This window comes from Pleuronectes platessa, chromosome 9 (genome assembly GCF_947347685.1).
Source record: "Pleuronectes platessa chromosome 9, fPlePla1.1, whole genome shotgun sequence".
In the NCBI taxonomy this organism is placed as follows: domain Eukaryota; kingdom Metazoa; phylum Chordata; class Actinopteri; order Pleuronectiformes; family Pleuronectidae; genus Pleuronectes; species Pleuronectes platessa.
The window spans coordinates 15,650,907-15,674,163 of record NC_070634.1 but is presented as its reverse complement, the minus strand read 5'-3'; the positions used below and the strand labels follow the sequence as shown (position 1 = coordinate 15,674,163).

Here is a 23,257-nt window from a genome sequence, read left to right as displayed (position 1 = left end):
GAGAATGTCTGTGTCTGTGAGAACACACGTTTTAATAATGCAGCAGGCAAAGACAGACAGGGCTGTGTTTGCGTTTGTCCAAACGGAGTGAGGGAAGGCGTGCGTTTCTAACAGGGAATTAAACAGGTACCTGTGTGGTGATGCAGGGCTGACAGCGAGAGCGGCTGGTGGGGGCTGATGGAGCGCTTGGCCTTGAGGGCGCTTTCATCTCGGGTGGACAGCTTCAGCATCTGCTTCATATCCACCGAGGCTGAGAGGAGGAGGAGGAGGAGGGGGCAGCAAAACAAAGAGAGAAGGTGATTTAATTGTGAAATTAGATTACATTGGTAAACGGGAGCAGCTCAGCCCGGCCCCACACTAAACCGCTAATGTGACTCTAATGAGCCACAAATGATGCTGAACAGGTCACGGTCATGTCAGGCACTCATGGCTTGGACATACTTTAAAGTGAAGGTAAAAAAAATAAGGAAAACACAATTTAAGGACTTTATCAGGATACTGCACTGATAAATATCATATGTGAAAGTTAAGCCTTTTTTCCACTGGTCAAAATACCAACCAACACCCACTGACATCTGCCTTTTGTCTGCAATGGGAAAGAATTCACTCCCAGGGTCAAATGCCTTTTTTTTTTTTTACCCAAAGGCAGTGATGGGAACATGACCCCCAGGTGAACATACTAATTTGGCAAGAAAGTGAGGTGAGAGAGCTTCTCAGTTTTCGGCATATTTGTGACATTGAACATGATTCACCAGGGGGGAAAAAGAAAAATACAAACTCCTCTACTGGCCAGGGGGAAAGGATTCAATCCCCCTTTATTTGTGTTCTAATAATCCTTTTTAATAATCAATTTTTTTTCAAGAGTTTACTGTTACTATACTTTTAAGGTTGGCATCAGTACACGCATGTTGCACTGTAGGCAGCTGCTTTTAGTGAAAGATTGAAACCCTTGGAGCAACAAAGCCACAGCTGGTAGAAATGACTCAGGTGTCACAGTTGAGCGAGCTATGTGGATTTCGCATCACTAAAACCCTTCAACCCTCCCATGGCCGAGATCACGTGAAACTATATTTGAAGTCCAAGTACTGACCTGTGCTGTCAGTGCGATGCGAAGCCTTGCCACTCTTGGTTCCTTTCCCTTTGCCACTGAAGGCGGCGAGCTTCGTGGGGATCTGCTGCTGCACACCGAGCAGTTTGTGCTGCTGGTTGGTCGTGCTGAAGAGGTGGAGCGGTACCTCGGTCTTCAGCGGCACAGTAGAAGAGCCCGTCTCCCGCCGCTCAGGACGCTCTGCGTAGTCAGCCGCTGCCACGGACAGGCTGGAGCGCACCAGGGGCTTCGGAGGCAGGGGCAGCTCGCAGACGCTGGAGGTGCTGTTGAGGCCAGAGGACATGAGGAGGTCCCCATTAAGACTGCCAGATAGAGGAGCCACCTGGAGGACGAAGAAGTGGCGATGAGACTTTGCTGTGACATGACTGAAGTCTTATTCAAGTGTTGCAGACATCATCATAAAAGATTTCAAATTCAGCGTTCAAGTTCACCAAGGACAGCTCCTCGTCTCACACTGCAATTATACATATTTGTGGCTGGATTCAGTTTGAAATGTGAGTTGTGTTAGGTCATGTTTGCTGTGGGTCATGTTCACTTTTTTAAAAAGGGAAAAAAATGTATAACTGCTTCTTACGAGTACAAGACACACACACTATAACTCTTCTAAGTAATGCTGTGTCATTACAGAAAGACAATCTGTTGAGGAGCCTGGTATTTATGGGCAAAGGAGGGAATCAGAAACACATGCCTCTTTCTGCTGAGCGTACACTTTGGTAAATTTGGAAACAGCCACTTGATGGCTTCCAAGAGGCTGAAGGACAACACACAGACAGACAGACAGAGAGAGAGAGAGACAGAGAGAGAGACAGAGAGAGAGAGAGAGAGAGAGAGAGAGAAACATAAAACCCTTAATAGTCCCTGTGCACATAAAGGCATGTCTGACTGAACAGGCAGGGCTGTTAGACAAACAGGGGAACTAGAAAGCTGCTCTCATGACATCACTGCACGACAGACACTGACTGCATTGTCACCCTAATCACCAGACTGAGGGAAAGATCATCGAGAGATTGAGGCAACATCATCATCCAGTCTGCACTGAAAGACACAGACCAGAAGGATTACTGCAACAATGCAGTGGTGTAGTGTTTGTATGTGTTTAGTTATCCCACCTGCTACGTTATACAATCTATAACAAAGCATTTATTCACTAAGGGCTGCTGCACACTCAAGGATTTTCAACTCTAAAACAATTTTAAAAACGTGGAAGATCACAGACCTAATTTTTATCATATAATAGTCAGAACACACACACACACTGGATGATTTGGCCAAAATGCAGGACCACACAATCCCACAGATTCTTCTTCTTTAGTTGTTTTATAGCGGTTGGCAAACAGATTCTAGGCGCATTATTGCCACCTTCTGAACTTGAGTATGGATCATTCGCATGATTGGACGAGACTTCAGAAGAAAAACAAACATGGAGGAGGATGACCCATGTTTGATATTTACGACAATCGAGACTGGGGAGCGTCTGAATCCATCGGTCGGATTAAGATTATTTTGTAAACCTCCCACACTTCACTTCAATGCCCCCGAGATGTCGGAAGAGGCAAATTGGGTCTAAAATTGTCCCGATTATCCTCAAGTGTGTAGCAGCCATAAGCTTAACAACACAATGTGAAGTTAAGGGGTATTTGTCAAAACTAATTACGAGTGAAGAAGTGGGAATTAGTTGGTTTGAATCTCTGTAAAGCCACAAAATATTAGAATCTCAGCTTGATAGGCAAGAAACTCAAATTTGAATGGACTGTAAATTCCTTTTATTCAAAAAAATGTTGGTAATAATAGTGGTGAAATGAAAAACGGAGCTTACTGAGAAACGAGTTTCAAGAAGAAATGCTTACATTTGTGTGGTCTCCCACATGGAGAACATAAGACAACTTTCAGATTGTAAAAACTAGTTAAAACTAGTTATTATACAAAAACAGAAATACTCACAAAGCTGCAATTCTGCTGGCCTGTTGAGCATTATTAGGTCAAATGAGTACCTCCACCTAGGAGATCATGTTTTCACCCCGATCTGTTTGTTGGTTGGTTTGTTTGTTTGTCGGATTACCCAAAAACTACTTACTGCAGAACTTTTTGAAAATTTAAGACATAAGCCAAGAAAGGCTTAGATCCAAAAAGGGACAAATCCTGGATATTGTTGGGGTTGGGCCATGCTAGTTTTTTTAAATACAAGATACAGTCAGCCAAGATTTAGCTTACATCTTGACATTTTGTAATAAAGAGTGAGAAAAACATGACAACAATTAGACTAATAACATGAGGCTTTAGTGTCTCCTATCTGATCTTTAATTAACGACCTCAAAAAGAGTTGACTGCAGCATCTTTCACTTTAACTTTGCCAGGTCTGTAACTCCTCTGCTTGGTATTCAGTCCACATGCTGCAAGATTGATGATGATGCGGAATACTTCCTGTGGCGATGGGGGGATTCAAGATGACTGTGTTTTACAAGGCATGAAGGGCAGACCCATCCGACTGTGACAGTGTGTGTGTGTGTGTCTGTGGGAGAGAGTTTGTGGAGACTGTAACTTCCCCCAGTTGTAATAGCAGAGCATGACGAGATGACCCGAGGCAGAGAGGGGCCCCCCCCCTCTGCCTGCAGTGGGGAAAGTCTCCCTTCGACCTTCCCAACACTATATCACCCCTGTCGTCTTCTTCCCTTCCATCATTCTCTCTCTATCGGCACTAACTCATCTTGGCACACAGATGTTCCATCGTTCCCTGAATAAGGTGAACGGCTTTAAGTAGCATAAACAGCAAGTTTCCAGGGCAGTAAACTGTTCGGAAGCTTCAGAGCACACAGGGACTTGACTGACAGCACATAAACAATTAGCGCTGGCTGCTTTCCAGAGGCTTCTCCTAACGACAGGTTTGAGCTAGCTAATTACACACACAAGTTCCTCTCATCCCGAAAACTGCCTGGCTACTCTCAAATTATACACATCTCCACTTACATTGCACAATGGTTTGCCTTCTACAGAGTGGACACCACTGGGAAGGAGATACTGGTTGCTGAATCGTACCTGGACGAGATGATCAGTGCAACTGTAACATGAGGAAAATGTTGACTTGAGAAAGAGTTTCTATTGAGCTTCACTGATCCAGGGTGAATAAATGAGATTAGCAACAGTGTGGGCCTGAACCTGTCTAATCTAAAGTCAAACTATGGGATCTTATAAGTTATTCATAGTCAGGATTGGTTCACTTTAGGTAAGGCCAGTGTCTGTGGCCCTCAGGACTGTAATACACCAATCTGACTAGACCAATCTGGCTGGCGTACCTGTCTGTCATTAAGTGTCTTGCCTGCCTCTACGCATCCTCACTATTAATGACCAGAGTCTTCAGCTGGGGAGACATACATCGCTAAAGATGGTGGCCAGAAGTTAGAGAGAGTGACGGACAAGTTGGCTTCTAGATGTTGTCAGGCAGGTGGTAGAGTTGTGACGGGAGGGCTGATGGGAGAGTGGGATGTATCAGTTGCAGTAGTGTAGCCTGCTCTTACAAGTTTTTCCAGGATTCTCAACCATAGTGTTTACTGATCAGTCAAATGACAGGAAACACTTAATTTTTTTTTAGCTATTTATCATTATTGATCAAAAACTCAAAACATTTTCTGCTTCAAACATTTCCAAACTTAACTTTCACGTGGTCACAGAGGCCGTTTTTTTCCCCTCTCACAGAGCAATTTAATAACTTCATCTATGAGTGGTTTCTGGTTTCATAATTTTCAGGACAGAGCAGTACTGCACAGTCTACAGTGAACAGGTGGGAAACCGCTACAGCGACAGATGGTATAGAGAAAATATCACGCCTCAAATGTGGTGTTCTGTCTTAGCTCTCAAAAAGCAACAGCTACTGGCTGATTATGGAAGAGGCGAGTCAAAGACATGCTGGTTGCGTGTGCGCGTGTGTCTGTGTGTGTGCGCATGTGCGTGTGCGTGTGTAAAGAGAAGCTCAGTGGGGTTGGAACACACTCAAGTCGGCAGCATTATAAATCTGGAGACTGAGGAGGGGAAGAGGTAACAGCTTCACTGTTTACGACTGACCCCTAACATCTCTCCTGACTTTTGACAACCTTCTCAGGTTTTAGAAATGTTCTGTCATGTTCTTGTACGAACAAAAGGTAGCAATTTAGTTTGACACTTTTCTGCTTGTAATTCAAAAAAAGTTTCTGAGGGAAAGGAAAAAGGTTATTCTTTGAAGCATGAAGACTCCCAGCAGGTCAGAGACTTCATTTTCTGACATGGTAGTTGTGGACCAAGTTTCTACCCTGTAGTTCTCAGTCAATTAAAGTTTGAAGTAGGTTTTCTTCCCATGTTTTTCCACTGACTATTCTTCTTGACAGTTAACTGTCATTCAAATCTGAAAGATCTCAGCTCAAGCCTCCACTGTGCCCGGGCCACTCAGCTGCACTCACTGTAAGGCGACATTTTCACAGGAAAAATAAATGATCTATGATTTCCTTATCAAAAGGCCAATTGGGATCATGGAAGATAAACACTTGAAAGAGAGGTGCCTCTGAAATCAGGACGTGCCGCAACTAGAACTGTTCTTGCACAAACTTGCATGTTAAGAAAACACACATGGAGACCTGTCGGTTTTAATGAGGTCTAATCAAAGCTCTATGAGCCCGCTGATGAGTCTTAATGTTGGGCGGTGGTGATTAAACGTCTGCTGATATCGGGCTGGCTTGGAGCCTGGAACGGATCCTGATGATAAGATTGTTTGATGCAAAGGAGGAACAAACCACTTCCAAATATCCCCGAAACCGCAGCCAAGAAAGTCCCTCTGCAGAGCCAACCGTACAGAAGAGCAAGACAAACTTGCTCATGTGTACATAACGCGCAAACACCTTACTTATCTGGTCTGCAACAAATATTATTGGCATACACAAATGAGGTGCTGAGGTCTAAGATATGACCTGCATCTGGTGTTAATCTTGCAATACATGTTTTTAAATCACAAAGCAGTGTTACTCACTGTTGCGGTGTTAGTTACAGCCCCTGTAATTACCAGTGTCCCTGCATTACTCAGCAGATTAGGTCAATTCAGCCTGGGGCTCTTTCACTTCACAAGACCAGAGGCTGTGGTGTTTTTAGGAGTCACTGTGAAATGTTCGAGGTACAGCTCACAGTCAGAGACCTGCCTCCTGCAGCCACTAATGAGATGATAGGTGCAATAACTCATGTCAGCTGCTTATGTTTGGGATTGTCTTGACTCCAGTTAACTAAGGACTTTTTGAATGTCTTACTATGACAGATAAATGGATGGTACATAGGCAGCCATTTCTAAATATGCTGTGAGTAAAGATACAGTTTAAAAAAATTACAGCACTGTGGCTGTGTGCCTCCGTCAAGCATCCTTCAAACTCTTTTTTCTAGATTCATAAAAGGTTACAGTGCCCTATACATTTTACAACCAAATTCAAATGAATTCATCTTTCGGATTCATGAGGCTAAACAGGGTTTTGTGAGGTTCATCTATGAGTTCAAGTGAATGTATAAAACGAGAAGCCATTCTCTCAGGGTGTTCCTGAGATGTGGAATTCACAAGACAAAAACATGAATTGTTCTTGACCTTTGACATCTACTAATCAGTTAATATGCTAGTCAAAGTGACTGCATGCTCCAAATTCGAGGATATTCCCTCATGGTGTTCCTAAAATGCTGCGTTCACAATGGAAAGGATGGACAACCCAAGACAAGGATGCCTCACGCTGCTGGCTTCTGCCACTGCAGAGGCATATAAAAGGGTACAAAAATAAGCACAGTTGCAAATAAGAACTGTAGTTTTTCAGGGGACATGTCAGAACTTGATTGCACAGTGTTGTGTCATCCATCAGTTACTCAGCCTGGTATGTAGGAGTGAGAGGCACTGGCCAGTCAGAGATACCTGTTTTCAACCAGGAAGAAAAGACAGATACTAGAGAGGGTGCCTGTACGGGAAAATGCTGCTCTGGTCAAAAGCTCATCAGTGACTCGGTCCAACTTCAAATCCAGTTTCTGACAAACCTTTTCTACCTTAACAGAAAGAAGAATAAGACACTGACTCATGACTTTGTTATACATGAAAGCATGAATCAGAGTGAACAACACCATGACTATGTGTGTTATAAATGGCCTATTCGTGACAGGATCATGTGTGACTCAGTTACAACAGCCATAGTTAAAACTCGTGATCCTCTGCCCACTATTATCAAGTCCAGAATACTAGTTTGAAAAGTGACCCTTTAAATAATTACTATTTTACATCATACAGGAGTATTATTGGAACTCAGGAATATTTGCAGCGGCAGGAGTAAAACAATATCAAATCAAATCTCATTTGTATAGCCCATATTTAGAAATCACAATTTGTCTCATAGGGCTTAACAAGGTGCAGAATCCTCTGCCCTTAAGCCTCAACAATAGAGTTGACAACAGACTACACATGACTGATCTTTCTAAAGAAGATCACTGAGGTTTATGTGGGGGGTGTAGACTGAGGTGGGTGATTGTCCTGAAGCATGTCAAACGTTAGCGGAGTAACAGGTTTTGTGATAACATTTATGGAAATGATCAAATCTGGCTTCACTTCTAACCTTAAAGAAATGAAGATTTCTCCTCATGGTTCAAAACCTGTCCCTTTTTGCTTGTTGCAATGTGTAGCTTTAACTGCAGGATAGCTGCTAGTTTTCTAATCGGGAATAACTCCCCTGTGATCAGTAGCAGAGCTGCTAACATACAGATCACTTTCATCAGTCAGTGTGCATTGAAAAAACACTGATATTTTGGCCTGACTTCCCAGACGTTTTGGGTCAAATTAACAAGTTATCAACCCGTCTCTCCTCTGGTCGGCTCAGATCTGTGTGTATGAGGAGAGGCTCAGACACACACAAGTGAAACAGAAAGCAGAGGACACAAACGTGACTGATCCGCAGTAGAGACACTCACGTTCAGCTAAAATGAAATTAGTCTCGGGTCCCGTTGTGGCTTGTCACAGAGAATGCCAATCAACCAAAGTGCGACAGTGATACAGGCAGTTGAAAAAAACTTTTTGACGCTCCCTGACAGATCTGTTAGCACCAGGCATGAAATTACAGTCAGTGAGTGTTTCTCAAAGTTCCTCTCCCATGAAACTCACAAACAATGGCCCGCATTGTACAGCTGGGAGAGGGAAGAGAGATACAGGCAAGGAAACACAGGAGGGAGAGAAAAGAAAAAAAAAGAGGTAAAGAGATGTGAATGAAGGAGAGTCTATTGAGTTGTATGTGTGTTTGATATTATACAGGTTGTGGGGGCTGAAACTCCACAATGCTTCTTCTCCATGAGTAAGAGGCTGTGAACCACAAGTTCCTTACAAAACTCATGCATGTTTCCAAAGACCTGTAATGCTACTGTTAAAGACTAATGAGGAAATACAAAGCAGCTATTAGAGATGTAATTTGTGTAATGTTGCAGGCAAATGTGATGTGTTGCAAACGCAAGTAAAAACAAAACGGAAAGATGGTAACCACTATCATTTCCACCACAGGTTCCCCACCTCAATGGTCTTCCTCTTGTTCGTCCTCTGGTTTTCTAGGCGCTCCTTATCCCTCTCCACAGTTCTGGTGGACACTCTCAGTCTCTCCAGGTCCTCCTGATACGTCCCCCTTAGCCTGTCGAGCTCCTCTCTTTCTTTTGCTAGACGTTCCTGCACCAAAAACAGGCAATGTTGTGAAATTGAGAAATACAGGCCGAGAAATGGAGCCAGAAATTCAGGGAATGGACAGATCGGCAGGTGGGCTTCACCTCCAGCCGCCGGCACTCCTCCTCTCTTTGTCGGAGCCTGTCCTCAGTAGCTTCGACCTGCTGCCGGTACCTTTCCCTCTCCTTCTGCCAGCGCTGTTGCTCCTGCCGGTGCTGAGACTGGAGCTTGTGAAAACTGGCCAGCTCTTCTCTCTGCAAGGCCAGAGTCCGCTGCTTCTCCTGCTCCAGGAGCACGTTCCCTCGGTGGCGGCCGGGCAGGGCGGCCCGCTCCGTCAAGGACACCCGCTGTAGCTCAATGTGACTGTCCTGCTGCGAAATGACGGCCTGATGACGTGACAATGGACACAGGAGGAAAATAGCAGTAAACAGTGAATGTTAAAACATATTTAAATTTTTCGACCGAGGCCAAACACCAAATAATCAATTTGTTGAAATCGCATTACCTGCAGACTATAGAGCCTCTGGGAAAGCATCAGCACTCTGTCAAAAAACTAGATCAGAGACATGGATAAGGTTATCATAATCAAATAACCACAAGCATCTCCAAAACAATACAAGATTTCATAGGCTTAGCAAACTTCTGCTGGTAATATGATTCAGTTCAGCAGGCACAGCTATGAATATCACATCCTGCAGTGTGCTGTAGCACAGGGTGACAGATCAGAGAAGAAAAGATTACCTCTGCCTCGGGGAAGGAGTTGGACCAGATGCAGTTCCATCTGGCAGGAGAGCAGGTGCTCTCATCAACCTGAGCAGTCAGACACACAGTAAGTCATACTAATGAAGTAACATCCCTACCACACTGAATTTACTATGTTGTGCTGCTACAGTATGAAAGAAGAGGCTGAAAACATTTGGAATATCTACAATTTTTGATCGCAATATATGAAATAAAAAAAACTGATACTTGGCTTCACTTTGCTCCTTAAAATGTGAGAATATTGGCTGACAATCAATTCCAATTAACCAATAGTCTGCACATGTTTTTTCTATTAATATCAAAAGAGATTTAAATGAGCTGTGGTTCTCTGCTATTGAATGTGGATACCCGACCTTGGCTGGATCTCAACAGGCCAGGTAAAGACAAAATGTTTGAAATGACATAAAGGTTCAGGTCAGCTTAAAATCCTGTTAGCTGAGGTACCCAATTCAGTCTTTACACAGCCCATCAGGATGCCTATCGAATTCGGGCCGGGTTTGGGTAGTTTTCTCTGGCGAGTAGGAACATTGAAAGGGAGACATTTTTTCTCCGATTTCTCAGATAATAATTCATGGATCTCGTTGAAAAGCATCGGGCATTTTAAGGGGACTGGTATTTACAAGTGTGTGCAAATAAGTGCAGATCTAAATAAAAATCCGGATATAGTGAGTTTAAATGTGGTTTCATAAACAAACTGTTAGGCCTTGGCAGAGGTGTGAACTCTACTGAGCACCATTCTACATTCTGTTCCTATCTTGTTTGGCTAATTCTGTTCTTATTTATTATGTTGCAAGCACATTAGTGTCTTGTCGGCCACATGTCATTACATTGATTGCTGACTAATCATTGTCAAGCCCAAGCATTTACTGGAAGGTTAATCAATGTTCAGAGTACAATGTTTTCTCAAGGTTTAATCTATTTATAAACAAATGATGTGAGCTGCGAGAACAGGGTTACAGTAAACATGCAGACGTGGAAACTTCCCAGATGACTTGGTCTGTTTACTATTTGCGAGAAATAACAGTGTGACACAATGATGAGCCCCTACCGTCTGCTCCAGGGTGTGGCTGCCACAGAGGTCTTTGAGCTGAGGGTCAGAGCTGGCTCGCTGGCTCCTATCTCTGTTTCTGGACTCGCCAGAAGAGTTCTTCTTCACGCTGCCGTCTGGCACAGACACATCAACGACAACGCGTGCACGGACAGACACAATGACAAACAAACACAAATAATTAAACCAAACTGGAACACAGACATATTCACAATGACAAACACTGCACAGAAACCTCACAGAAACAAAACTGTAACCATTAAAGTATTTGTTTGTTTGTTACACATGCTGGCTTTGTTGCCAGGTAGTTACTAGAAAACAGTTCACATATAGTACATTCAACTTATTCAAGGAATCAACAGCCATTGAAAGATTTCTCAAATTTATTAATGCACAAATGCCACTGAAATACAACTGCAAAATCCATTAGATGGTGGACTTCCTTGGGGAATGGAGTGGGCACTCACTCTTGTTGAGAATGCTGGGGCTGCTGTCATAGCCCCCAAAGGTATCCGCTCGTCTGGGCAGAACTCCGGAGCCCCCTCCTTCCTCCAGTTGAGAGGTCGGAGCCTCCTCCTTCACCCCGGACTGCAGCAGGTTCTGGAGATTTTCCACTGAAGTGAAGAGGATGCCAAGTTAAAGTGGAAAAGATGGACAATGGGGATTATGGGAGCAGTAGTAAATTCAACAACACTACTATTCACCCTCTTATACAGCTGTATCAAGGAACATACTTTGTGTCCACAGTAGATACTTATTGTCTGTGGCATACACATACCCTCAGTGATGGCCCCTTTGAGCAGGGCCTCCCCCTGCTGGAGGTCTGAGGCGTCTCCTCGAAGCAAAAGTCTAGAACGTGAAGCTGTGTCTTCCAGACCTGCCACAGACTCTGCCATGTCCGCAAACAGCTGGAGCTTCTCAGTGAGAGCCTGCAAGATAACTGTGTCCTTCTGACTCAGCCGATCTGCAGCGGGACACATGGAGTTGAATAAGAAAAGACTCTGAGCTTATACAACATATGGCGATTCACAGTTTGTCACAAGCCAATTTCTGTAGCATCTTTACTGCAACCACTGTCCTCTAAAGACACAATGTCACACATAAAGAAGAAGGGAAGCACATAAAATTATTTGTAACCTTCAAAAGTTTGAAAAGTTTCTGAGGATCAAAAATCTAACATGATACATGAGCACCCCCTAGTGGTTTTGTATGGCAAATGTTGAAGGGCATTGTATACCTTGAAACTCTTTGAACCTGGAAACTCGTGCCTCTTCCTCCTCACTGAACAGCCTCTCTTCTGTGTGAGGACAGCTGAGAGGACAGAAGCCAGCAGAGAGGTGGACAGAAAAAGAAAGAAACAATGCATTCTCTGTTTTATCTGAGTCATTGTGCATTGATGTGTAACGATAATATTTTGTTAATATTATGTCCAGGGTAAACCACAGTCTAAATAGATTAATGACGTTAACATAACAGCCCGTCTTCCCAAATACAAAATATTCTCTCTGCTACCTCTCGACAGCTTGCCGTATGTGCCTCATCCAAGTGTTTCGCTCCTCCTTGGAGTTGGTGTGGATCTCGTACATCTCGGGCTCATTGGAGGAAGCACAGATAAGAAACATAGCTTTCTCCTCATGGGCCACTTCCCTGACTATCAGCTTCTGAAGAGAGATCACCGACGGCTTGTTATCCTGAGAGGATCACAGTAACAAGTAGAGGAACAAGAAGAGATCGCAGAGATTAATGAGGAGTACATAAATAACTTTTTACTTAATGACTTGATTACTTAATAAATCGTGTTAAATTACATTCTTAGATGAGGATTATAGATTAAGCATCACTAACAAAATGGGATTCAGACTGATCGTACCGTTAATTAATCCTTAAATACAGATGTTGTTTATTATACTGACCGACAAATCTAAATAACTTACCACTGTAGCAAATACATATCTCTGGTCCTTCTCTTGTATTAAGAGCAACACATCCGACAGAAGCACTGCAAGAATATCTGGAAATACAAAAATCAAATGTGACAATTTGAGCCTTCAAACTGCCAGCTGGATGTGCGCTGGGTGTTAACCATCATAACACATTTCTCTTTTTAATGCTCCTAGATAGTAGATCCTTATTTAGTTTGATCAAACCTTTGAGCCTGCCTGAAGCAGCCTTCCAGTTCACAGTGCCCTCGTGAAGCAGTCGTCTTCTTGCTGGTGCCAGGTCCTCCCTGCGAAACACTCGGCTATCTTTGATTTTTCCCATTGCCTTTGGCTCCATCTTGTTGTGAATGTCTCTGAGTCGAGACGTCTTCTCATAAAGATTAACCAGCGTGTCCACCTGAGTGATGGTGTCTTTAATCAGACCCAGTGCCCGAGTCAGTTCCTCGTGTTCTTCTGTTCCCGCTACAGAGAGAAATAATTTGATGTGTTAAAATTTGAGTAAAATGTATTAAATTAAATGTATTGGTGTATCATTCTCAGAAAAACTAAAATAAATACTGGACCTTCAGTGTTGTGCAGAATACGCTCCACTAGCACTGGATACTTGGTAATGCGCTGTGTCACCAACAGAATACACTCAGTCACTCCTAACCTCCGCACAATGGACAGGTTGTTGATTTTCTGAGTTAAAAAAAGGAAAAGGAGCATGAATTAAGTCGACATGTATCAGACGCAATTCTCACATACGCATATTTATTAAAACAGGGTTTTTTTCCTCTGTTCTTTAAAACACAAATTCTGTCCACACAGGCAGTGTGAGAACAAAAATGGTGTGAAAGAGCATTTCAAACCAACAGGCGGCCATACAACCTTAGAACTAAAACCATGTTGAACAATCAGAGGCCTGAAAAAGTTTCAGTGGGTAAAAAACAGTGGGACATCGAGGAAAGGAAGAATCTCAAAAGTGAACTAGTGAAAAGTGAAATAGTTAAGTGAAATTATTCCTCAAAATCACACTTGAATATAAAGTTGGTCAATCTCAGGGTAACATGGAGTCCAAGTATGCTGACAATCAAAACGGGCCTCTGTAACGAACAGTGATGTCATTGGTTTGTTAATATCTTGGAATAGTAACTGTACATTTATATGTAAACATTAAAAGCCTCTGCATGACATTCCTCCCACAGAGGAGTTTTCTCTATTTTGTAGCCTCGGTTTGGGAGGGACGACTTGTTGAATTTGCATATGGACGAATAGCATAAAGAAAACTAGAAAAATAAACAGGTTTTAAAAAAATATCCATGTATGTGTGGAATAAGCCTCAGACTGCAAATTAATTTACTATACTACGATGAAGAAGTACTGTGAATCAGATTCTCAAAATTCTGAATATGCTAATGTGTCTTACCCGTATGAGGTTTTGGAACTTCTTGTTGTTTTGCAGCTGTTCTTTGTAGTAGCTTACAGCTTCAGTGTGGTGACTGCAGAAATCTCCATAGTTTTCCTTCATCCTCTCTCCAATCTCACCTGAGAACTGGAGAACAAAGCAAACGGTTATACGTGTCATACAGTCTGGCCCATAATGCACCGTGTGTAAATCTATTTACATGCAACTTCTGTCTCATGCTATGCTGGGATTTGGTATGCATGCGTGTTCATGTTAGAGATGCTATATCTTCTTCCAACCTGTGTGATCAGAATGTCGGCCAATCTGTTGATAGTGTAGTTTCTGTTGCTGGAGGAAACAAGGTTTTCTCGACGCCGCTCTTTAAGACAAGACAGGAAATGCGTGTGAAGTTCGAGGAGGTTTTCCAGGCGGGGAAACAGACAGTCCAGCCTGCCCGAGTCCATCTGGAGGTTCTCCTTCAACTCTCGGACATAGACACACAGCATTATCTTCAGTGTCCGCACGTGGTGCATCTCCGTCTGCATCAGCTCTGTACAATGACAGGAAATACATATTTATGACCTGCAATTTAAGTATATACAATTATTTTGCATCTGGTGGTGTGCAGTTTCAAAGAAGTGAGACGCTCTATTAGCCACAACTAGCATAACACCGGGATTTCTGCCTGAACCGACATTTTGATAGAATTAAAAATACATCATCTCTCGTTCTGCTGCTTTGATGTCAACTTTTTCAGTAACAATGTTATAGAAGTGTAGTGCTACGTAAGTGTGAGAAACTTTCATAAGTCAAATTTCTGTCAGTGACAGTAACCAGTTCACAAAACTATTAAACCAATTATCTACCTGTCAAACAAGTTACTCTTTCAACAAACAGATTATATCGAAGAGAACATCTAAACAAATCACACTCACCATATATCACATCCTGTCTCTTCACCATTTCTTTCAAGTGCTTCTTAGCATACTGCTGGTCAACTGCCAAACTCCATGACTCAGCCTCCAGGTCCTGGGCATGAGACTCCAGGTCAGCCCGCACTGCTGCATAGTGAGTATCTGAAGATAGGAGCAGAGGCATCTAAAACTACCATCCATTACAGTGTCATAATCCCAATGAGTGGGACATTGTGTAATGTTGGTGTCACATGTTTAACTGAGTCTTTTCACAGGGAAGTCAGAGGTCAATTTGAGCAGAAATACCTCCTGAGAGAATCCAGTCTGTGTTAAAACTCTCTCTAAAAATGATCCCCTCTATTTTCCTCTAAAGGATAACAGAATCCACTTAATTTTTTATTATTCATAATTTATAAACACTGAATCCAAAAGATAATTCACTTAGAAAAGTTTTTCCAGATCATTTTTGTGAAGCCTCCAGCTTTGAGAATAGTTCACCGATGACGTCATGTCTCATCTTTTGTGTTTTCACAGGGCTGAAAAGGATGTATGGGGATAGTGATAAAGCAAAATGAACCATAATATATATTTGTTTAAATCTGAAATATAAAACCCACCAAACTTTATCAGGCTTTTTAAGAAGGAACGCCATTACACAGTTAGCCTGTCTGCATCTCCCACACACTCAGCTTAATGAGACAGGGTGAGGTCACCCCTGACTCCACAAAACACACTCCACACTCTCTACTCCCTGGATTTAAGAAAACTCCCTGAAGACAAACTATCTCTCTTCACTCAGGAAAGCACATAGATCGCAGAAAGCAGGTGTGGAAAAGGAAGTTAAATCAAAAAGAACACTGAATCCAGAACGGTTTCCTTTAGAGTTAACTCTTTCAGCCACGAGAGGAATTTTCAAAAGTCGAGTTCACCTCAGTCAATCAACTAACCTTCTACGAAGATGGACTCCGTGGTGGAGGGAGCGAGGGAAATGGCATCTTCGTTGCAGCGTTTCGAGCGGAGAGCATCTGTCTCATCCATCTCCCCAGGGAGGGATCTGAGGGATGACAACAACAGGTCTAAGGTGGCTTACATGCTGATACTGAAGCACCTCAGCCCTTCAAGCTAGTAGCAGTCTACATACATCTAAGGCACAACATGTGCATATGCAGCTCCACAATGGCCCTGACATAAAAGTCCTTCATACTGTTGCCTGGTTGTCACTCCTTCTCTGCTCTCCCCTGATTCTCTGCCTCCCTCTCTTTCTCCCACTCTTATTAGCAATGCAGCATAAAAAGTAGTCCTATGGTCTATGAACCGTCTTGCTTCCGTTTCAAAAGGCTGTATAATAAGAAAAGACAACTTGCCTTGATACATCAACTATAAATACACGTCTCACAATGAAAATAGTTTGTGAGCAGAAAAAATAAGAATCTAAAAATAAAGATAGCTAATTTTGGGGGTGTTTATTTGAACTTGAGAAGTAATTTAGGTAATATTTATTATCTTTAAAACATAGAGATAAAAAAAAAAAAAAGGCTCCTCTATGCAGGTCAGAGACACTCACCCTGAGCTACTGTGGTGACAGAGGCTGTGGCCAAGGCTGGAGGCAGGGGCTGCAAAGGAGCTGGTGGTGTGGGCGACAGTCAGGTGAGCGTAAGGTCCCCAGTGACTTATGGTCATGCCTGGGTAGAAGAGCAAGCCTGAGTGGCCATCCAGGGTCTGTGATGGGTCTGGGCCTGCCTGATCCCGCTCTCTGTCCCGGTCTTTAAGCGCTGGAGAGGAAAGACAAGAGAGACAGTTGAACAGAGAGATTGATAGGGGACATGGGAAGAACATGAGGAGACACAGGGACAGACATAACAATGAGGCAGAGGAGGGTAATTCTGGAGCACTCTTTGGGGCCTCTCGTAGTTTGACTACCACATTGGGTGACTGCAAGCTCAATTGTGAAAGTCTCAAACTAGGTGTGGCAGAAGGATTGTTCTCCGAGGTGAGGTTTAATCATCATATCCAATCTCTTGTAGCAACTTCTGGAAAAATGCACACCCTTTTATATTTCTCCCACTTCCTGATTGTTCACTTTTCCTCAATTCCCGTCTCTGCTCCTCGCCTTGACAACCCCTTGCATGAGCTACTGATTGGCCAGAGCAGCACATGAGGAGAAATCAGGTGCAACTGACAGGGATCCAACTGTTCAAAAGAGAATAACAACTGCTCCAGGAGATTAACTAAACTGCTGCTGCTGTAGCTGCTCACGTCTCCTGTGGATTTGATCACATGCAAAAGGACCTGCTGAATGTTACAATAAGAAAGCACTGATTGAAATTACCTGGGATGGACCATGTCCTGATGAAGAATGAATGCACACTGCACATTCATTCTGAGGCTGATCACGTCTGATAAATAAAGACATTTAATCTCTCAAAAGCACGAAACTAAATTGTGAGTAACAATCCACCTAAATGTTTTTGAGATTAACTATTTGAAAGGATCTAACTTAGTTACATTTCCTTTTGTTCATTGTGTGGAGATATTAATTCGACTTCTATTCTACATACAACATAACTGAATCTATATGAACTGAACCAGGAGTAAATCACGGAACTGTTAAACAATAGCTAATCATTACCTTTGCCTATAGCCAGTTGGAGGCCAATCTCCTCCACTGCGGTCAAAATGTAGGCAGGCACACATATGCCAGTAAGACCCACGCAACTATATGCACAATAAATTAAAAAGGATTTGCAAACTGAGGAAATTGTTTTTCTTTTTTATCCACTGCAAACCACCAGAGAGGAAACCAGCTTTCTATAACACATAGGACTAAACCTGCCTTCCTATTCATCAATCCAATCCATGTCTTCGCATATATGTTCTACTTACCAAGGTTAGAAAATCCTGATGAGCCGTTCTTCCGGAGAGAATCTCTCTGAGTAAATAAAGAAAGGGAGCATTTTCTTCAAGACATTCTTGTTGAATAATTTTTAAATCAGCTGAGTGACTAGATTTAAAAATGCCTAAAAACAGAATGTCTTCCTCTACAGGACGAGAATGCTAACATGGTTAACAAGCAAAGTCCATCTCACACGGATTCATATTCAAGAGTGACAGAGTGTTATCTTCAGTTCAGTGTCTTAAAAGGATAGGCTCCAAAGACCACTTGGAACTCCCGTACAAATGTGGCTTTATGTGTTGAGGTCTATGGACTCAGATTAGTGTCAAGGTGTTTTCGCGCTTGTAAAGCGAGGTTAATTAATAATATCAAAGTTAGTAGTTGTAAACGTTGTGTGATTTTAATGTATGAATTTTTTAAATACAGTCCTACATCAATACTGGTTTTATTCATCTTTAGTTTCGTTTTTTCTCTGAAATTCCTTTTTGTACTACTAAACACAAAATAATAGAACACAGAGGAGGTTTGGGAAATGAGGGTGACTTCTCTTGTAGCTGTTTTTCTATGCTCAATTAAAGTGTTTACCTTATTCTTGGTGCTGGAGCACTCACCCAGCAGAGACTTGCAGCTCTTGTGAACGTTCACAGCACAATCTGAAAAAGAGCAGAACAGGAACAACAGGATCAGTGTTGTATTAGTCTTGATAAAACAACTGTCCAGTACACAGACGCCACAGTGGTGGCTCTTGGGCTGAATATGGATCTGAGTCAGACCAGTAAGAGAGTGAAGTTTGAGATTTCACAATCAATCCAACAGCTAGAAGGCTGTGATTCAAACAAAAGCCTGGAGGCATTGATTTTTCAGCTGGCAATATTTACACACACAGAATAATAAAAATAAAAAAAATCACAGAAGAGTATTCTTATCACAAAGTGGAAGAATTACTTCCGGCTCCATGAGATCGGTGCAGCAGTGATTATGGCTTTCGGTTTACAAGCACATGATGGCAATAAGGCTCACTACCACGTCAGGAGCTGAAGTTTTTTTTCTCCACTTTTCTGCCTGTTTGGAAAACAAAGCTACTGTTAACAGGTATAGACGGGGTGACTGTCTCTCTACTGATTATTGGAGATGTTTTGGAAACGCATAGTGCAAGCAGGAGGTTCTCATTTCCATATTCTACTCAATCAATGAAAAGGCCAAACAAAACCAGCCATCACTATGCAAAGCCTGATCTCAAACCAAACCGGTGAAACCAGGCTAGACATGTGGCCTTAAATACAAAATACATGTGCATACATGCAGAAATGTTTATATGTATTTAACCTAGAGCCATGATAATACTTCCTGATTCGTTCTGCAAGACATTGAAAGACAGCAACTAACCAACATTTCAATAGACAGGTGAATATAAAATTAAAGTTTAAAATCACATGCGGTAGCTGGATCTATTAGCAGAAACTAAAACCAAAGATGGACCATCACTCATCAATATCAGGTCTGTAAATGTGCCTGATTATTTTCATTAAGATCCATGAATTATCTTATTAAAATTGTGATCTACAAAAATTCATTGATTTTAATTTACTTGTTAAATTTTTTTTTTAATTGATTCAAATTAAAAAAGAAAATCTATAAATTGACCAGGAGCAAATACCTTATGCAAGTGAACGTTCCCCACACAACACCCCCCCACCACCACCACTACCACACACATTTACTATATAGCATGGGCCAAGAGGCATTATTGTGATTGTTTGAATCTTGTTGACAAAGGCTCAGCTTTCGTTAATGACACAGTGTAAACATGACCCATACTAGCAATTTCCACTAACTTCTGTACAGCCTACTGTAAAGGCTTCTATTGCCTATTTGTCTTTTGTGCTGGTACAATGCACTTACACAAACAAAAACTCATTCCTGTCCATTACAAACATGACACTGAGGGAGAAATGATGCCTGTGAATTCAGGAGGGCACAAAGAACACAGAGTCCAGTTTATTAAAAGGAGACCATCTTTTGTCCTTCTACAATTAAGATCTAGCCCTAACCAATCTACTATTTCCTCTTCATTCACAATCTCTTAACCGACCTCCTTCCTTCTCCTTGGTAATTACATATCTATTTCTGACTCTGCAGCAGAAATAGAAAAGAGAAACGGGTGTCTCAATAATCCTCGACAGCAGAGTTGTGTCTCTTGAGTCGTGCCCGGCAGTACTGAACAGAGCTGTGCAACATTCGTCCAAAAAACACATTTCATACGACCAACACCTTTCCAGATCTTATTGCATCACATCAGATAGTCGTCTTTATATTACACTCAGGTTTGAAGCCAAAGAAATATTTGTTATGTCAATAAAAAGCACAGGAAAAGATAAGAGGAAACTAACAGCTGAGCCGATCTGGATGGAATGAAAAAGCTGTGTCAGTAAAACCTCCACCCAAGTCATCACTGAAGAAACCGAGCGTAAACCACTTCTGCTCAGGAATGTGTAGTTGAGGTTGTTGTATTCAAAATGCAATCCAAACAAACTTTGCTTATTAAGACTTTTAAAATGATGCAGAGATAAGAAAGAACACTGTGTTGTCCATTCACTGATATCCCAGACAGCATAGTTTTTGATAAAGACGAAAATAATTAAACCAACACTGCACGAGGAAATGAGTCAAAACCACAGATAAAACTACACAAAGCTTTGTCATCAGCCATAAACAAAGTCACTGTGATATCAATCGAGTGGATCCCGTGGGTGAGTGTTCAGCAGCTCCACCGCTCTTCAGCAGTGTGATGGTCACTCGCTCATGTCAGCTGCACTGTGGTTAGCCCCATCCAAAACCCAACCACCACTACCAACACCTGCTGACTGGTTATTAGCCTATCACACGTGAAGCACACCAAGTCACGCAATGAACTAGAAATACATACGAGGTCCAGGTCACCAGGGTGAAAATTCCTTATGTTTGTCCTGGGCAGCATTCAAAAATGAATATGACGTTTTCATGTGTGGTACTTGTCACGATCTAGAGAAACAATGTGTTGCACCATGTTATCTTATGGGATGAGGCTGGAATTAACAGTGCTCCAGATATAAATGGCTGGTATCTTCCTAAGAAACATTAACTCATGACAGGACACTTAAAGCAATGTTTATCATACAGCTTGCAAACACTGTCAAGACAGAATGTGTGAAACTGTGCGTGAGAATAGTGGTTTTGCAAGTGTCATCATATTAATCACACTAAATATGTATTTTAATGAACCAATGAACATTTCTTAACCAGTGTCTTCAGTTTACATGTATAACAACATGTCTCCCCAGAGTATAAACTAGGCCCTGACACAGTATTGCTTCAGATAGTGTTTTGGACATTTTGAGGTGAGTTCACTACGTAGGTATAGTTATATATCCTGTGGTTTCCTTTCTCTATTCTTGGTATAGAAAATAACCATGTGTTCCCTTCACTATCTGCAATTCATAGAAAAACGCTGCTGTTAAGACGAAAACTACAGCTATTCAAAAAAAAAAAATCTCTCTGTCGCTGTAGCCTATTAGAAAAAGTGTACCCTACTCAGAGCCCTATGCTGTATTCTGACATGCACCTCCCCAAAAATGTAACTACTACACTAGACGACATGGGCCACATGAGCCGTGATTGGTCTGCTTGGTAGCTTACATTTTTGTGGCAGACTCGCAGCCATTTTTTAATTGAGTTGAATGAATGAACGACAAACTGCTTAGTAACACTCGCCATCGTTCTGAGGTAAAGAGTCGTCAGAGAAGTTGTAAATAAGCGGAGCAGAAACCGGAAGACACTCAGCACCAGAATAGAAACAGCCACAAGTGTTTTGGTAGTGCAATTGCAGCGCGACTCATACACACCTTGGTTTATAGAGTAACCAAAAACCTGACATCACCTGCTTCCTGTGAGTTCATGCATTCACCGTAGAAGAGGTCACTTAACTCCATCGAACAAAAGGGACAAAAAAAAGACATCAACACTTGGGGCAAACTCTGAAGCAGCCAGCCAAACCATGACATCATCCACTGAAAGAGGAGGAACTGGGGCTCAGGGAGCTGTTGACTCAATGAAGCGAAACACCTCGGCCAGTCACATGTCTCACCCAAAACGAAGGGTCCTGGTCACCCTTAAAGACCAGCAGTATAGGCAAATCTTAATGGAGGAGGTGGGGCATATGTAGATCTATGTAAATGCTATACACTTCCAAGTAGTGCTTGGTTTTACATTTCAAAGTACAGATTCCAAATATTATTTAGTTCCAGGATCTTTAAATGTGAGGATCTGGTGTCTTTCCTTGTTATCAACAGGATACAAGTTGGTTGATTGAAATAAGCGATCTGAATAGACCAGTTTGGAACTTGATGCTTTCACTATGACAAGATGCTTATTCAATGATTTAACTGAGGAAATAGCAAGCATTGAATGGATAGTGGGTAGAGTTGCAGGCCTATATCCATGTAAACAATCACAAGATGTATTATTTGAAATCCCTGAATAGTCCGTTGCTCCTTTTCTGATTAGTCTGCTGACTAATCGATCCATAGATGACATGAACAGCAGAGGACTACCACAGTTGAGAGGTGGAAATCTACTGACTTAGGCAATCTAAGTCTTAAATCCAGTCCAAGGCAAACGCCCAGAGAGAGGGAGCACGCTGGAAGGCAAATCAGCGATGCATGGAGGAGTGGTGTGCTAACAGGGGGAGATGGGTGAGACCCAGAGTCAGTGGAGTGGGCTGATAGGCACTAGCAGACCTGCCAGGCACAATTAGAAGCATGTGACCCAGTCAAAGAGAAAACCCAGTCAGGACAGGGAGGTAAGAGGAGCGAGGGGACAGGCTGGACGGTGGACCCCCTCCGCAGCCTGGGCCATTCCCAGTGCTCCAGGCTAATAACGCGCTGGTGGAGGGCATCACCTGCCTGGCTAAGGAATTACAAGAATCTGACACACAATGATAACACCATTTAACACGGGAGGATCATGGAGTTTCATAATACAGAGCCAGTCAGCTGCTGGGTGTCTGATATAACGGGAGGGGAGCACTGGGAACACAGGAGACCGTTAAACACGGACAGAAGCATCTCACACTTTAACTGGGAAAGTGAACATCATCCCATATACTCACCTTTAATTCTCACACGATATTACAAGCAAGGTGTGAGCGGGCCAGCCATGTTTTAACAGCTCAATTCGAATAAATAACAAGTTCTCTACGAAGCTAATGCTAGCCGGAGTAGCAATCACCTGTTGCGCTTTAAGCCAAGTCTGTAACCAAGCAGCAGAGATGAACTCGTAAAAAGACAAAGTGAAACTGAAGGAGAGCTACACGGAATTAAACCTCGGAGACACCGCAGTAATGTGGCGTTTTTACCTAAACGACCACTTTAAGCTAAATAAGAGCTAAATGCTTACCCGGCTAGCCTTGTTTTTCAAATAGTAGCGGTTGTGGGCAGGCTAACAGCGCTAGCGTCAAGTGGCTACAAGCTAATCAGCTACATCTTCACTTCAA

At 42.4% G+C, this 23,257-nt stretch overlaps 1 protein-coding gene across 3 annotated transcripts in view; it reads right to left on the bottom strand.

Annotated features, from left to right (window-relative positions):
* arhgef18b (rho/rac guanine nucleotide exchange factor (GEF) 18b) overlaps positions 1-23,257 on the bottom strand; it is a 40,665-nt gene that overhangs the window by 4,852 nt on the left and 12,556 nt on the right. For all 3 annotated transcript variants that reach the window (XM_053430182.1, XM_053430183.1, XM_053430184.1), the window contains 21 exons: positions 18,313-18,380; positions 17,718-17,763; positions 16,399-16,606; positions 15,782-15,888; positions 14,856-14,996; positions 14,220-14,470; positions 13,942-14,067; positions 13,097-13,214; positions 12,741-12,995; positions 12,528-12,604; positions 12,106-12,284; positions 11,831-11,904; positions 11,372-11,557; positions 11,061-11,207; positions 10,594-10,709; positions 9,525-9,593; positions 9,289-9,336; positions 8,888-9,169; positions 8,640-8,789; positions 1,091-1,430; positions 131-250 (listed from right to left, as the gene is read on the bottom strand). In XM_053430182.1, the coding sequence (XP_053286157.1) occupies positions 131-250; positions 1,091-1,430; positions 8,640-8,789; positions 8,888-9,169; positions 9,289-9,336; positions 9,525-9,593; positions 10,594-10,709; positions 11,061-11,207; positions 11,372-11,557; positions 11,831-11,904; positions 12,106-12,284; positions 12,528-12,604; positions 12,741-12,995; positions 13,097-13,214; positions 13,942-14,067; positions 14,220-14,470; positions 14,856-14,996; positions 15,782-15,888; positions 16,399-16,606; positions 17,718-17,763; positions 18,313-18,380 (3,108 nt within the window). The remainder of the gene's footprint in view (positions 1-130; positions 251-1,090; positions 1,431-8,639; positions 8,790-8,887; positions 9,170-9,288; positions 9,337-9,524; positions 9,594-10,593; positions 10,710-11,060; positions 11,208-11,371; positions 11,558-11,830; positions 11,905-12,105; positions 12,285-12,527; positions 12,605-12,740; positions 12,996-13,096; positions 13,215-13,941; positions 14,068-14,219; positions 14,471-14,855; positions 14,997-15,781; positions 15,889-16,398; positions 16,607-17,717; positions 17,764-18,312; positions 18,381-23,257) is intronic.